Below are 15,888 nucleotides of genomic sequence, written 5' to 3'. Positions count from 1 at the left end.
GCCATTTCATAGCCAGTATATTATTTTTTTCTCACCACTTCGTACATAAACTCAGCAAAAAAAGAAACGTCCTCTCACTGTCAACTGCGTTTATTTTCAGCAAACTTAACATGTGTAAATATTTGTATGAACATAACAAGATTCAACAACTGAGACATAAACTGAACAAGTTCCACAGACATGTGACTAACAGAAATTGAATAACGTGTCCCTGATCAAAGGGGGGGTCAAAATCAAAAGTAACAGTTAGTATCTGGTGTGGCCACCAGCTGCATTAAGTACTGCAGTGCATCTCCTCCTCATGGACTGCACCAAATTTGCCAGTTCTTGCTGTGAGATGTTACCCCACTCTTCCACCAAGGCACCTGCAAGTTCCCGGACATTTCTGGGGGAAATGGCCCTAGCCCTCACCCTCCGATCCAACAGGTCCCAGACCTCCTCAATGGGATTGAGATCCGGGCTCTTCGCTGGACATGGCAGAACACTGACATTCCTGTCTTGCAGGAAATCACGCACGGGACGAGCAGTATGGCTGGTGGCATTGTCATGCTGGAGGGTCATGTCAGGATGAACCTGCAGGAAGGGTACCATATGAGGGAGAAGGATGTCTTCCCTGAAACGCCACAGCGTTGAGATAGCCTGCAATGACAACAAGCTCAGTCCGATGATGCTGTGACACACCGCCCCAGACCATGACGGACGTAACCCGGGCAGTTGTTGTTGCCATCCTGTACCTGTCCCGTAGGTGTGATGTTCGGATGTACCGATCCTGTGCAGGTGTTGTTACACGTGGTCCGCCACTGCGAGGACGATCAGCTGTCCGTCCTGTCTCCCTGTAGCGCTGTCTTAGGCGTCTCACAGTACGGACATTGCAATTTATTGCCCTGGCCACATCTGCAGTCCTCATGCCTCCTTGCAGCACGCCTATAAAATAAACTAAGGCACGTTCACGCAAATGAGCAGGGACACTGACCATCATTCTTTTGGTGTTTTTCAGAGTCAGTAGAAAGGCCTCGTTAGTGTCCTAAGTTTTCATAACTGTGACCTTAATTGCCTACCGTCTGTAAGCTGTTAGTGTTTTAACAACCGTTCCACAGGTGCATGTTCATTAATTGATTATGGTTAATTGAACAAGCATGGGAAACCTTGTTTAAACCCTTTACAATGAAGATCTGTGAAGCTATTTGGATTTTTACGAATTATCTTTGAAAGACAAGGTCCTGAAAAAGGGACGTTTATTTAAAAACGTTTAAGTCTACTTGTAGGCCTACCTACTAATACAGCTGTTTACTACACCCTGGGCCTAGAAAACGTATTCTGTTGTTACTATACAGTTATCCTAGAATAAATACTGAGTTATTAAAAGAGAGCTCGGATCAGCATTACAGAAGGTCTCAAATAACACATGATCAGCAATAACACTGTAATTCATTTAAATATGCATACATTTAATTTAGAGGGGTTTCATTGTTGCTGTTATTGGCTCTAACATGGGAAAACGAATTCAACAACATGCAGGCCTATCTGTTTATCAAGACCAATCTTATCAGATCTTTGGTTTGAGAGAAACACATTAAAACACCTGGAATGCCTAGACATTATGACCTATTCCCACCCTGCACCAGGATAGCAATGATGGATATTACTCTGCAAACTGATACTAATTTGCTTGTCAATACTTTGGGAGGAGTTCAAGTCCGAGCTATTGAACTGAGTCAATCTGCATCCCTCTAATTGTCAGATTCGTTAAAGCACTCTCAACTCTGGTTTAAAATTAACTGGATCTATAGATATTTGGAAAACATATTAGGCTTAGGGTTGAGTGTCGAGTGTAATAGCAGTTATGATAACAACAATAATTCCATCAATCCAGATGCATCAGATATCAAAAGCTTTGCCGTTCCGTCAGGGGAAGACTGAAACCGCCCTTGCATTTTTTTTGTTGCAGTTAACACTTCTCGTAGACAATACACAGGCTAGCAGTGGTGTTGGTCTACTGGCACAAGCTTTCCCTGAATACTTTTTAAGGAATCCAAAATGTGTTTTAATTATCCATAACCTTCTACAAGTGTATAACATATCCTCAGTGTCGATCAGGTTTGGGCTCAATTCAGAATTTTGGAATTGACTCCCATTCAACTCATGAGTTGAAATTGGAATTGAATTGGCCACTCCCCACATTATGTAGAATTTGAATGACAGGAAGTACATTTTAATTCAGTGCAATTCAAATAAATTCCCCTCAGTCATAGAACATGAGTTTCATTGAATCTGACAGTTCACACTTCCAGATACCAAAGAATATATCACTTTCCTCTGGAAACAATGTTTATATACTCTTTTAACCTTAGTGCTTAGAATAGTCAATTATATTCCTAACAACCATTTAGTTTGGCTTATTTTTGAAGGCATCAATTTAAAGGTAACACTAATGCATTCTGGGAAATCAATTATAATGTTTTGTTTTCCTTGATCATTCATTTTAAGAGTTTTTCCCGAAAATCTATTGTTTCAACAATATTTGATATGCTCTTATATAACAACATGCATGATCTTTTATGTACAAAATATACAGTATATTTGTATAGATTACACCTAATATAGAATAGAAGAGGCATTTGAATGTAATTGAATTATATTTCCTTTCATTAAAATTTGAACTGCAATTCTGTATCCTGTTAAGTACTTCACTTCAAATTCAATTCAAATTCAAGAATTTAATTGGAATTTATGAAACATTCTCAATTCAATTCTGAATTGAGCCTAACCCTGGTGTGGATGCCATGGTATGAGTTGCATAATGTGTCAATAATCTCTCCCTTCCTGCTCCGTTACGAGAAGAGGAAAAGCATTCCCATGACTCGATGGAGCTGCTATCTGTTAGGGATTAAAGGCAGCTGTTTAAGATGAAAAGAGGAGCCTTTGACAGATGTCCCAATATGATTTAGTTCAAATATGTGAAAATTGGCACCAGAATAAGATAAGCACTTTCTGGAGGGCCGCCCAGCCTGGAGTGAGCGCTTTAAGGTGAAACAGGAGGGAGAAGGCAAAGGAGGAACATGGGGCTGGTTTTGAGTCCTGCTGGCAAAAAACTATTGTTTTTTCTTTCTATGTGTATCTAGTAAACACTGTTTAATTGCATTATACTGGTTGGTCAGCCTTTAAAATGTGTGTAATTATTTTGATAATTTCAGATCCAAACATGGTCTTTGTCAGTTTCTGATTATCCATCATTACATATTTAGTACTGAGACATATCACATATCTATTGAATCCATTACTTTCACTAACTGCACAAGTAATGGATACAATGTACTTACTTGTCTAATACAACGTTGTTCCACATGAGGGAAGCAAAACACTGAGGGCTGATCCTAGATAAACATGGCCACAAAAAACTCAGGATAAATCTCTCATTGACACCAACACATGATTTTTCAGAACAGAAAGTTATGCACATATTTCTCAAGTTAGGATTTGGCCCTGACAGTAGCACAAAGGGCATGGCAAGTCAAAGGCAGTTAGTTCCAATAAAGTGGCACTAAAATGTTGGCCGCATTCCTCTGCCAAGGTGTTGCTAACGCATGCAAGATCTTATTACGTCTGGATAGGTATTTTACCTATCAGCTAACCACATCATATGWTATAGCAATCTGTCAGTCGATGACATAGCATGCATGCAATGTCTYAGCAGGGGAATGGAAACGTTATCTGTGCACCTTGAGAGCCGCTTAGAGAGAGAATGACTGTACTGTGTGTGTAGCAAAGCACAAAAGCTTCAATCATTCGTGAATTTCACATTATTTATGACAGCTTTAGTGGTAGCTAAAAAGACAGCAAAACAGAAAACAAGGTAAGTAACATATAATAAACATTGACTACTGCATTGAGCATTGTCCAATGGTACTTTGATACAACAACAAAAAACATTTGAATACCAATTTACCCCCATACATATTGATATACACTGATTGCACAAAACATTAAGGACTCCTTTCTAATATTGAGTTGCACCTCTCTGAACAGCTTCAATTCGTCGGGTATGGATTGTATAAGGTGTCGAAAGCGTTCCACAAGGATGCTAGCCCATGTTGATTCCAATGTTACCCACAGTTGTGTAAAGTTGTCTGGATGTCCTTTGGGCGGGGGACCATTGTTAATACACACGGGAAACTGTTGAGCGTGAAAAACTAAGCAGCGTTGCAGTTCTTGACATAAACCAGTGCACCTGGCACCTACTACCACACCCTGTTCAAGGGCACTTCGGCAATGTAATTTACAAAATAGACTCCAACACTCTACTCAGCAAACTGGATGTAGTCTAACACAGTGCCATCTGTTTTATCACCAAAGCCCCATACACTACCCACCACTGTGACCTGTATGTTCTCGTTGGCTGGCCCTCACTACATATCCGTCGCCAAACCCACTTGCTCCAGGTCATCTATAAGTCTTTGCTAGGTAAAGCCCCGCCTTATCTCAGCTCACTGGTCACCATAGAAACACCCAACCGTAGCACGCGCTCCAGCAGGTATATTTCACTGGTCATCCCCAAAGCCAACACTTCCTTTGGCAGCCTTTCCTTCCAGTTCTCTGCTGCCAATGACTCAAACGAATTGCAAAAATCTCTGAAGCTGGAGTCTTATATCTCCCTCTCTAACTTTAAGCATCAGCTGTCAGAGCAGCTTACCGATCACTGTACCTGTACACAGCCAATCTGTAAATAGAACACCCGACTACCTCATCCCCATATTATTACTTACCCTCTTCCTCTTTTGCACCCCAGTATCTCTATTTGCACATCATAATATGCACATCTATCACTCCAGGTCGCAGTTGTAAATGAGAACTTGTTCTCAACTGGCCTACCTGGTTAAATAAAGGTGAAATAAAAAAAATAAAAAAATAAAAAAAGGAGCGACCAAGTAGGCTATGTAGCCTACTTGGTCGCTCCTTTTTTTATTTTTTTATTTTTTCTAGAATTGTAATGCAACCAATAATGGTAGATGGTAGAGGGTAGGTAGGGTTACAGAAAATGCCCATGGAGAACTCTGACAGGAGGAGAGGGAGAAGGCACAGTTTATTGACACTTTCCTCTTGAATACCTCCCTAACAGCAATGTTTGGGATTGTTTTTTGTTTTTCTCTCTCACTTGACATACAAAAGAAAATCTAAAAGTTGAAAACAATAAACAATAGCCACCTCTTTGGCCAACTATATAGTGAAATTCGATTTAGTACTTTTTCAAATGTATAATCTTTTAACCCATTCGACCACGACCACATGATATTTATTCAACTACATTACCATAATCAGACTGTTACAGTACAACACAAACCAGGATCAGATCGACATGTCCATTTTATATGGCATTATACAGAAAGTGAATGCTACACACAGAATATCACGATGGGAATAACAGACACTTCCTTACCGTTAATCTGGTTAGCCTGAAGGTAGAGGTTCTCTTGCTGATGGTGGGAATCTTCTCCAGTTTGTTGTGGGAAAGGTCCAGCTCCACCAGACCGCTGACATTGTGTACACTGTGGTGCTTAAATTATAATAATTGGGTTATATTTTACTTTTCTTTGTGATTGATTGAAATAGAAAACACTATTTTCTACCTATTACTTTCCAATTGTGTTGAAATTGAGTCTAGAAAGGATTTATTGTACTTGCCATTCAGTGCTTCTGAGTGGTGCAGCGGTCTAAGGCACTACATCTCAGTGCTAGCGGCATCATTACAGACACCCTGGTTCGATTCCAAGGCTGTATCACAAAAGGCTGTCATTGGGAGTCCCATAGGGTGGCGCACAATTGGCCCACCGTCGTCCGGGTTTGGCCGGGGTAGGCCGTCATTGTAAATAAGAATTTGTTCTTAACTGACTTGCCTAGTTAAATAAATGTTAAAATACAAAGCTAGGTCATTAGTCATTTACAAGTGAATACCACTAAGACAAAACTGTAAAATCAAGGCTTGATAATGCTTGAAGTTTGCCCATTACTCTTTCTCAAAACCTTGTTGTTTAATGAAAACTCTGAGAATTTTCAAGTGTTTTTATCAACAAACAATCGCTTTCATTTAAATACATAATTTCTCAAATGAATGGAAATAAATATACATTAAAGTAAAGTAACCAGCCAGTTGTTTAGAGGCAGTTCCTCCTCCCCAGTCTCTGTTGCAGTGTCTCCTTCAATCTGTGCTGGAGAGGGGATTTACCATTGTGTAAATAGCCCTCTCCCCCTTCTCGTCATCCCCAGCTGCAGCCCAGCCACTCTGTCACTTTACAACACATACATTATACAACGGGTGGGTCTAATCCTGAATGCTGATTGGTTAAAACCACATTCCAGCCAGTGTCTATTCCACAAATTACCACCGGCTAAATCTATGACGTTAGACCATCTGGTCTTCAACAACCTTGTTTTCCACCTCTCTCTCTCTGTTGTGCCTTGTCATTAACTCAGCTTTAGCTTAGCAACAAGGGTTATGCCTTGATGTTTCTATGTAAAGCCTTTCGGGAAAGAGATGCTGGTAAAGAGGTTAAGGTATGAGACCACATACAATCATACAAAACATGCCAAGGTATGACTGCAATCAATCCAATTAGACCTTCACACCAAAACGTGCTCCACTCTGTCAGAACGCCTCGGGGAACAAATTCACAGCTTTGAAGCTTAAATGCAAGTTATAGTCTTTAAACTGTGGAGAAAGTTAGCAAACGCCTTGACTGGCACCCATTCAGACAGATGACCACACCTAAAGAGTGTCCCTTTCCTCTATTACCTGGAAAACAGGAGAGAATTACCTGAATTATGCAAATGATCTCAAGTTCAACTTATCTGCATCCTCTTCAGCTGTGGAAAAGGAAAGTCAAAAACCAAAGTGGTTTTGTTAACACTTCACATGTAATTACCATTGTCTGTTATCACAAACACAATGCCCTTCCATTTAATGGAGTATGAACATGACAAGAGCAATGGATGAATATTGGGTCTACCTGGATATTGCCAGGCCACTGATGGACTTACAGTATCATTGTAATTAGAACTCTACTAGTGAGGTCAGTAATATGGGCTTACTTGGAAACAACCTCAAACTACATACAACCTCAGGTCTAAATCCATGACTTCATTKGTTTTTTGTAGATTAAAATGTCCGGTATATGTCCAAGTGTCTTCATCTAAACCTCAGCCTCTGTGATAGGGTGCTGGCACCACATAGGGTGCTGGCACCACTGATTGTGCCTGAGGTAGACTTGATAATTGGTCTCTCTGTGTGTAGTGAAGATTGGCCAGGGTTGTGAACAACATGACACCAAGCAGAAAGAATGCAAAGTGTTTCCTGTTTCAGTGCCTTGGCTTGGTCCTTGAAGTTGAACTCACTGACTATGATTGGCTATGGTTTGGTATGAATATAACCAGCAGTAGGAGCCATCTGTGTCATGGTTTAATAGGACCATACCTACTACCTCAGGTGCTTAGGTTTCAAAAAGGTACATGGAAAATAGGCTGTATATAATGCTACGTTCATAACCAAGTGAGAAGGTGGTATTTACCACATACGACTGGGAAAAATCCAGTTGAACGGCCCTCCAACAGGTAATTACTAATGGGAAACTCGTCTATCATCCCTTAGCTCTGACCTCTCCCACATGCTGAGCTCTGACGTCACCTACTAGGGAAACTACCTCGATAACAGCATTTTAGGCAGTGAAATGCAACAAAACATTATAAAAGGTAATCTATACTAAACCAAAATATAAACACAACATGCAACAATTTCAAAAGTTTGACTCAGTTACAGTTCATATAAGGAAATCAGTGAATTTAAATACATTCATTAGGCCCTGATCTATGGACTTCACATGACTGGGAATACAGATATGCATCTGTTGGTCACAGATACCTTAAAGTTGATCAGGCTGTTGATTGGGACCTGTGGAATGTTGTCCCACTCCTCTTCAATGGCTGTGCGAAGGTGCTGGATATTTGCGGGAACTGGAACACTGTCGTACAAGTTAATCCAGAGCATCCCAACATGCTTCATGGGTGACATGTCTGGTGAGTATGCAGGCCATGGAAGAACTATGACCCTCACACCCCAGATGCACAATTGAGAGCATCCTGTCGGGCTGTATCACCACCTGGTACAGCAACTGCACCGTCCACAACCGCAAGGCTCTCCAGAGGGTGGTGCGGTCTGTCTGCCCTCCAGGACACCTACAGCACCCAATGTCACAGGAAGGCCAAAAAGATCATCAAGGACATCAACCACCCGAGCCACGGCCTTTTCACCCCGTTATATCCAGAAGGCAAGGTCAGTATAGGTGCAACAAAGCTGGGACCGAGAGACTGAAAAACAGCTTCTATCTCAAGGCCATCAGACTGTTAAATAGCCGGCTACCACCCAGTTACTCAACCCTGCACCTTAGAGGCTGCTGCCCTATATACATAGACATGGAATCACTGGCCACTTTAATAATGGAACACTAGTCACTTTAATAATGTTTACATACTGCTTTACTCATCTCATATGTATATACTGTATTCTATTCTACTGTATTTTAGTCAATGCCATTCCATTCTTTTACTTTTAGATGTGTGTATTGTTATGTATTGTTAGGTATTACTGAGCTGTTGGAGCTAGGAACACAAGCATTTCGCTACACAATAAAARGTGATTTGATCTGGGACATTTTCAGCATCCAGGAATTGCGTACAGATCCTGTGAATTCAAATTGCCTTCGATAAAATTCAATTGTGCTCGTTGTCCGTAGCTTATGCCTGCCCATACCATAACCCCACCGCCACCATGGGGCACTCGGTTCACAACGTTGACGTCAGCAAACCGCTCGCCCACACGGCACAATACACGTGGTCTACAGTTGTGAGGCCAGTTGGACGTACTAACAAATTCTCTAAAAGGATGTTGGAGGCGGCTTATTGTAGAGAAATTAACATGACATTCTTTGGTAACAGCTCTGGTTGTGTCATGACTGTCCACGAGAATCCAAATAGGCAATATCAGGTTTGCAATTAATAACTTCAACCCTTTCACCCGTAGAGAAACTAGCGGTGATTAACAACTCACGCCCTGTTGTAAATATTTTTGTTAAGAGAGAAATGTGATTTGAGAAGCTATAAGAGATAATTGTTTTCCATAAACTTTGCACAGTGAGTAGTCACTGCGACGAAGTGAGATCAGAGAGCATGTCAGCCGGCCGGAACCGCCCATTTCGAGCAATCTGTATAAATAATGGGTTAAGAAAAAACACACATTAGACCAGAAAGACGTGAAGCTGCACGTTTAAAGTGATTAAAACTTTGAATCTCAACACGAGGTGGAGACGATAAACTCACCTCCCGGACGATCACTGGTAAGGCTGATTAGCGGTCTTAAGAAAGTATCTTCGAAAGCGAATTTAAGTATGTACATCCTGTTACTCTGCTCAAACCATCGATATGGCTGGCTAGCCTATCTTCAAAGATGCTTCTTACAGAGTGAATGGAAGGAAAGTCAACTATGTAGTTCTGTTCAGGACTACACGACAAGTCACCGGATACTGGAGAACTACAAAGAAGGACAACAATCGAAGACTTTTTGGAACTATTTTGGACAATCAGGGCCTCACAAGCGTGCCGCGAAAAGGCCCAACCACCTTTCCATGGTGGCCCTGTTCACCGAGAGACCCCCGGCGAACCCAGGCATTTCATGTAAATACATTTATGATTTCTTACTCAAAGCGGGCGGCGGTTCGTGTGCAAGGCATATGGATACTGTAGGTGGAGGGTAGGAGGGTAGTTTCTGAATGTACCAATGTTAAAAGTCTCTGTCCCTCTCCCTCCCTCGCTTCTTTAATAAGCATCAATGTTGTTGCCCGCTAGGGACCTGTTTTCAGGTTATTACGTCTCCAGTCAATAACCAGTGCAGTATGTATGTTTATCCTGTGTTCCCACTTAATTAGCTAGTAAATAAATAAACCAATTTGTGTAGTACTGAATCATAAGGCTCGGGTTTTTGCAGATGCAAGGTTATAACTGTTCAGAATGATGATATGATTTGAGGTTATGATTGATAAGTTTACTGTTTATAGACGTGATAGGTAAAAACCTTTTAGAGTTTKATTCAGTAGATGGTAACTCATTAAAGAATTACTCTCGTGGTGCCCCAGATCCTGAGTTAATTGTTACATGATTAATTTWAAAATCGGGTAACAATTAAACATTGTTACTTATCTAATTAACTGTCTTCAGATTAATGTTAGTCAAGTCACGACAGTGGACATTCCTGCAGTCAGCAATTGCACGCTCCCTCAAAACTAGAGACATTGTGTTGTGTGACAAAACTGCACATTTTAGAGTAGCTTTTTGTCCCCCAGCACAAGGTACACCTGTGTAATGATCATGCTGTCTAATCAGCTTTTTGATATTCCACACTTGTCAGGTGGATGGATTATCTTGGCAAAGGAGAAATGCTCATTAACAGACGTAAACAAATTTGTGCACAACATCTGAGAGAAAAAAGCTTTTAGTGCGCGCGTATGGAACATTTTTGGGATATTTTATTACAGCTCATGAAAAATGGGACCAACACTTTTACATGTTGCGTCTGTATTTTTGTTCAGTATATTAATGTGGTTTTTGAACACTAATTTGTTTACAAGCATGGCAGCTGTACTTTTAGTTATGGTTGGCACAGCTTATTGGCCATTATCCAATCAACGTTTCTCAATAGGTTCACAGCATGTGAATGCATCTATCTAGTATTTATAACTTCACAACTGCTAATTACTACCTTCCAACTTAGTTATGAACACAGCATAACTTGAGGTGACCAATCTTAGACATGGAGTACCACAGTGTGCATAATTTGTTTGAACCCAGCACCAACACACCTGATTCAACTTATCTTCAATTAAGACAAATGCAGGGCTGGAACAAGAACCTAGCTGCACATAAAGCAGCCTTCTATTCCAGAAACACTGGTCATCTTTGGCATTGGAAAATATCAAAAAAGTTTGAATAGGAAAAAAATATTTGTTATAGCAGGATGCTTAAATAGAATGCTTACTTATTCCGTTTGATCATTTGTTTTAATTAATGCAGGCCAGTGTGTGGGCCTTTTATCTTTGATCTAGATGTGACCACACACCACCTAACACATCAGGGGACATAGCAGTAATGACATAACCAAATATCTTATTTAAACCTCTTCCTTGCAGTGTATTGATGCAAAATAAGGCAGCCCAATTCTGACATTTTTCACTATTTCGACCAATCAGACCAACTCTGAAAAAGATCTGTGATTGGTCAAAATACCATTTAGTGGTAAAAATCTCAGAATTGAGCTGCCCGTGTAAACGTAGCCTTAGAACCCTGCATTACATCATAAAATCATCCACTCCAAGTCACGCATATATCAGAGGTTGACTGTATGAGGTTGAAAGCTTGTCTTTCCATCTCCATGACAGCAGAGGGTGGTAAAGGGCTGTACAAACAGGAGAATGTCTTACATTGCCACAGTATGACATCAAGGCTACTTTAGGATTCTGGCACACCACCAGTCACATACCAAATCAACACTTTCGAGAGGACAAGCGACTTTGTACGAGTTTTAATCCACAGTAAAAGACAGCCAGGACATTAGTACAGCAGTTTGAGACTAGATGTGCTACATTTCATATGTGTACCGCCATACCCCCATGCATTACAATGGTGCCCTTACCCTCAGTGTTCCCCCATCACCTACCACAGCAGAAACCCTGAACAACACTATTGGTGATGTGTTGAAACCAATAGTTAGTGACACTGATGTTGTAGAGTTCAGTAGTAAGAATTCTCTAATAAGATTTTCAAAAGAGCGCAATCAGCATTAATCTGTGACTTTCATCAGGAGAAGTGACCATCAGGAGAAGTGACGTGGGCTACACCATCTATGGGCTTTTGTGAGCTCATTCTATTGGGTGGATATTGGATAACAATGTCCCTGCACTACTGTCTACCACAAGGTGGCTTGAATATTCCCTCACTGTCATCACATTGGGAAAAAATCCAAATTTGAGACTAGTGCACAGACCTTGAATGTGTCAATCACACATAACGTCAATGGGAGGTGTGTGAAAAGTTAGGCTACGTGCACAGGTCTCAAGTAAGAATTCGGCCCAATGTTCAAGGCACACAGTCTTCCTTTCTAAACAGTCAGTCCACTTTAATGGTGGTGGTTATAGTTATAGTTCTGGCTACAGGTGTGTTGGCTAAGAAATCAAACCCAACCAACAAAGAAAACCCATTAAATTTCAGTCATACAATTCAAAAGTCCAATCTAAAACAAAGCAAAGAGTTCATGGCAAACAAAAAGTCCCAACAACAAATAGAAAATGAATACCGTTGGTGTGAATAAGTATATACAACGAATGACAACTAAAGCAATAAACTAAAATACATACAATTGAACAAACAGAAAACATTGCATCCCCCATTGTGAAGAGTTAACTAATGTGGCCCTTCAGTGCACAGGTAATGTTTCCAGTGCATAGCAGGAAAACAAATATTAGACATAGCCATGTCCTTAAAGCAGGGGTAACCACAGTATAACTGGATGTTTCCATGGTCTCTAAGCTACTTACCCACGACAGTATCATCATGAGAACCATGTGGCCAATACTGAGGGGAATCAACATTGAAGAACACAGATGGGTCAGATACTGAATTAGTTACAGTGCTGTCGGCTCGCATATAGTGATCAACAACAAAACCCACTGCCTCACAGATACCATGTGATAAACATCTGATCTCTTTGCAGACAAAAAAAATATAGTTCTTTACCTTGAATGGCAATGTTAAAAAAAACGATTAAAGGGGGTAAAACGATGAGAATAAAACTGCTAAAAATTAAGTTAAAACCTAAAATGGGGAGAAAAAAAATATTGAGATTCTGACGTTCACCCCTTAACAATCTCTGCTTGTCCTATTAGCTCTCTTTCACCGCATGAGTGTGTGTGTGTCTGTTTCACAGGCCCGGTGTTTCAGTGAGTGCTTTGGTTGCCTTCATTCTTCTCTTCATCAGCAGCGGATTGGTCGAGTCCTTGATGGTCTTGATTTTGATTTGCTCGTAGTCCACTCTCATGGTTGCTAAGGCACTTGTCATTTCCTCCTAGTAACAAAAATAAAAACACTATTAGTATATCACATAGGAACAATTTCAAATCATGTGTAAAGCACATAGAAAATCTAAAGAAGCAAATACGCAATAGTGTAGAGTGTTTGCTTCTATGTTGTACAGTCTAGAGTAGGATATTGTTGTGCTCAATCAGCATGGAAGAGCCGTGTGGATCCAAGTCAGAAGCAGAAAGAACACTATCAAATCACTACAGTGCCTTTGTCTATGCATGTGTTCACCTTGACCTCCTCCCAGACGTCCTGCTCCTCCTGCAGCACACGGCTGGTGTGGAGAGGGGTTTGAGGGACCTCCATAGACTGCTGCAGGAAGACCAGCATGGGTTAGCTTTAGCACATAGTGTTAGAAAACACATTGTGTCAAACCAAGGCACGTGAATATAGGAGCAAACTGGAAATGTGAAAACTATTCAGAAATTCTTGGAGGATACTTGATAAGTAGGGCTCCCGAGTGGCACTGCATTTCAGTGCTAGAGGCGTCACTACAGACCCTGGTTCGGTTCCAGGCTGTATCACAACCGGCTGTGATTGGGAGTCCGATAGGGCGGCACACAATTGGCACAGCGTCATTGTAAATAAGAATTTGTCCTTAACTTAATAGAAAATTACTCAAGTAAAAGTCACCTAGTAAAATACTAAGTATTGTTTAAAATATACTTAAGTATCAAAAGTAATAAAGTATAAATCATTTAAAAGTCCATATATTAACAAAACCAGATGGCACTATTCTTGTTTTTTATTGATGTACGGATAGTCAGGGGCACACTCCATCACTCAGACATAATTTACAAACAAAGCATGTGTGTTTAGTGAGTCCTCCAGATCAGGGGCAGTAGGGATAACCAGGGATGTTCTCTTGATAAGTGTGTGAATTGGACCATTTTCTTGTCCTGCTAAGCATTCAACATGTAATGAGTACTTTTGGGTGTCAGGGAAAATGTATGGAGTAAAAAGTACATTATTTTCTTTAGGAATGTTGTGAAGTTGTCAAAATGATCAATCGTAAAGTAAAGATACAGCAAAAAAACAACTTCAGTATTTTAAAGTATTTTTACTTAAATACTTTACTCCACTGCAAACCAGACAGCACCATTTATTTATTTTTAGATAGCCAAGGGCACACTCCAACACTCAGACGTAATTTACAAGCGAAGCATGTGTTTAGTGAGTCCGCCAGATCAGAGGCATTGAAATAAAATGCACATTATTTTATTTAGAAAAATAGTGACGTAAAAGTGAAAGTTGTCAAATATAAATAGTAAAGTACAGATATCACAAAAAAGAACTTAACACCACAGTGTATTGGATTCTGTACATATTCTTAATAATAAGCTTGTACTATTACATTGTGATCAAAACACACTGTAGCAACAGTTGCTCAATGGGTGTACCACCTAGGCCAAAGGGTATATTAGGGGGAACACAGAGGGGTGCTGTGCTTACATTGATCCAGGGGTGGTTCATGAACTCTGTGATGCTCATCCTCTGGGTGGGCTCAGTCTTCAGCAGGTGGCGGATCAGCTGCTTGGCTGGGAGAGAGAAAAACACAGGAAATCAGAGTTACAACTATTGTAAGCAATTCATACAGAATTAAAACTGCACCTATGCAGTATATGTGAAATTAAAATGTATATTGTTTTTATACATAATTCCCATCAATGTCATGATATTCATTTTGAATTTGGCCCATATAAATACCCCTGGCTTCTTTTTATTACCTTCTTCAGACACGTCAGACCACTCTGGGTTTGGGAACTCGTACTGTCCGTTCCTGATACGTCTCTTCATCCCTGGGGAGATGGCCAGGCCGTGGTTGGAGTAAAAGGGAGGATACCCACACAGCCTGGGGAGAGAGGTGGAGAGGAACATTTACACAAACCAAAACATGCTACGTCCTGTAAATGCTGCTATTGGGAAATGATTCATGCTGTCAAACTATTTTGTATCACTTACAGAATATACATGATGACGCCCAGAGACCACATATCACAGGACTTGTCGTACTTCTCTGGACCAAGAACCTCAGGAGCTGGGATAAAGGAGGGAGAAAAACCAAAAGACAAAATAAATTCTAGCATTATATTTAAAGAACATAGTAAATTAATGGCATTGAGGTCTTCATGAATAATTACACCAACAAGATGTAGGGTGTATTATAAACCACAGAGACAGTAAGCATGCTGAACAGCAAGCATGCAGATCGAGGGGCATGCCCTTACCAACATAATAGGGGGTGTAGCATGGCGTTGCCAGGGAGTTGAGTGTGGTGATTTCTTTTGCAAACCCAAAATCGGTGAGTTTGAGGAGGGCGTCTGGCCTTTTGGAGGTGTACAACAGATTCTCTGGCTGAGAGATGGGAAAAAAGCATTACATTTTTTGACTAAACATGTACATAAAATTTGTTCTGCCTGAAGGCATGTACGGTATAATTCTGTTCAGACAGGCTTTACCTTGATGTCTCTGTGAGCAATATCAATGGCATGCAGATACTGGATGGCTTCACCTATACTCTTCATAATGTCAGAGGCCTCTAGATAGGGGGTGGGAGAGAGGAAAAAGAGTTCAAGGCATTACTGAGCAAGTGAACAGTGGAGTGAAGGGAGACATTATTCAAATGGTAAAAAAAATATATATATATATGCCTTTACCTCTTTCTGTGAATGCCTGGTTCCCTCTGTCTTGAATATGGCTAAACAGCTCACCGCCATC

At 40.6% G+C, this 15,888-nt stretch overlaps 1 protein-coding gene across 2 annotated transcripts in view; it reads right to left on the bottom strand.

Moving 5' to 3' along the window:
• Positions 1-11,602: 11,602 nt before the first annotated feature.
• LOC111972575 (MAP kinase-activated protein kinase 2) overlaps positions 11,603-15,888 on the bottom strand; it is a 28,191-nt gene continuing 23,905 nt past the window's right edge. The window contains exons 3-10 of one of the 2 annotated variants that reach the window (XM_023999592.2): positions 15,828-15,888; positions 15,630-15,709; positions 15,399-15,525; positions 15,133-15,208; positions 14,898-15,022; positions 14,623-14,708; positions 13,402-13,479; positions 11,603-13,156 (exon numbers count right to left, since the gene is read on the bottom strand). The exon at positions 15,828-15,888 is cut by the window's right edge and continues 4 nt beyond it. In XM_023999592.2, coding sequence (XP_023855360.1) covers positions 13,013-13,156; positions 13,402-13,479; positions 14,623-14,708; positions 14,898-15,022; positions 15,133-15,208; positions 15,399-15,525; positions 15,630-15,709; positions 15,828-15,888 — 777 coding nt within the window. In that variant the 3' untranslated portion in view covers positions 11,603-13,012. Of the gene's footprint in view, positions 13,157-13,401; positions 13,483-14,622; positions 14,709-14,897; positions 15,023-15,132; positions 15,209-15,398; positions 15,526-15,629; positions 15,710-15,827 lie in introns of both variants that reach the window. The other variant, XM_023999591.1, reaches the window with a different exon arrangement.

This window comes from Salvelinus sp. IW2-2015, linkage group LG14, assembly GCF_002910315.2.
Source record: "Salvelinus sp. IW2-2015 linkage group LG14, ASM291031v2, whole genome shotgun sequence".
NCBI classification, from domain to species: domain Eukaryota; kingdom Metazoa; phylum Chordata; class Actinopteri; order Salmoniformes; family Salmonidae; genus Salvelinus; species Salvelinus sp. IW2-2015.
The sequence above is the reverse complement of the archived record's forward strand: the minus strand, read 5'-3'. Positions and strand labels throughout refer to the sequence as shown.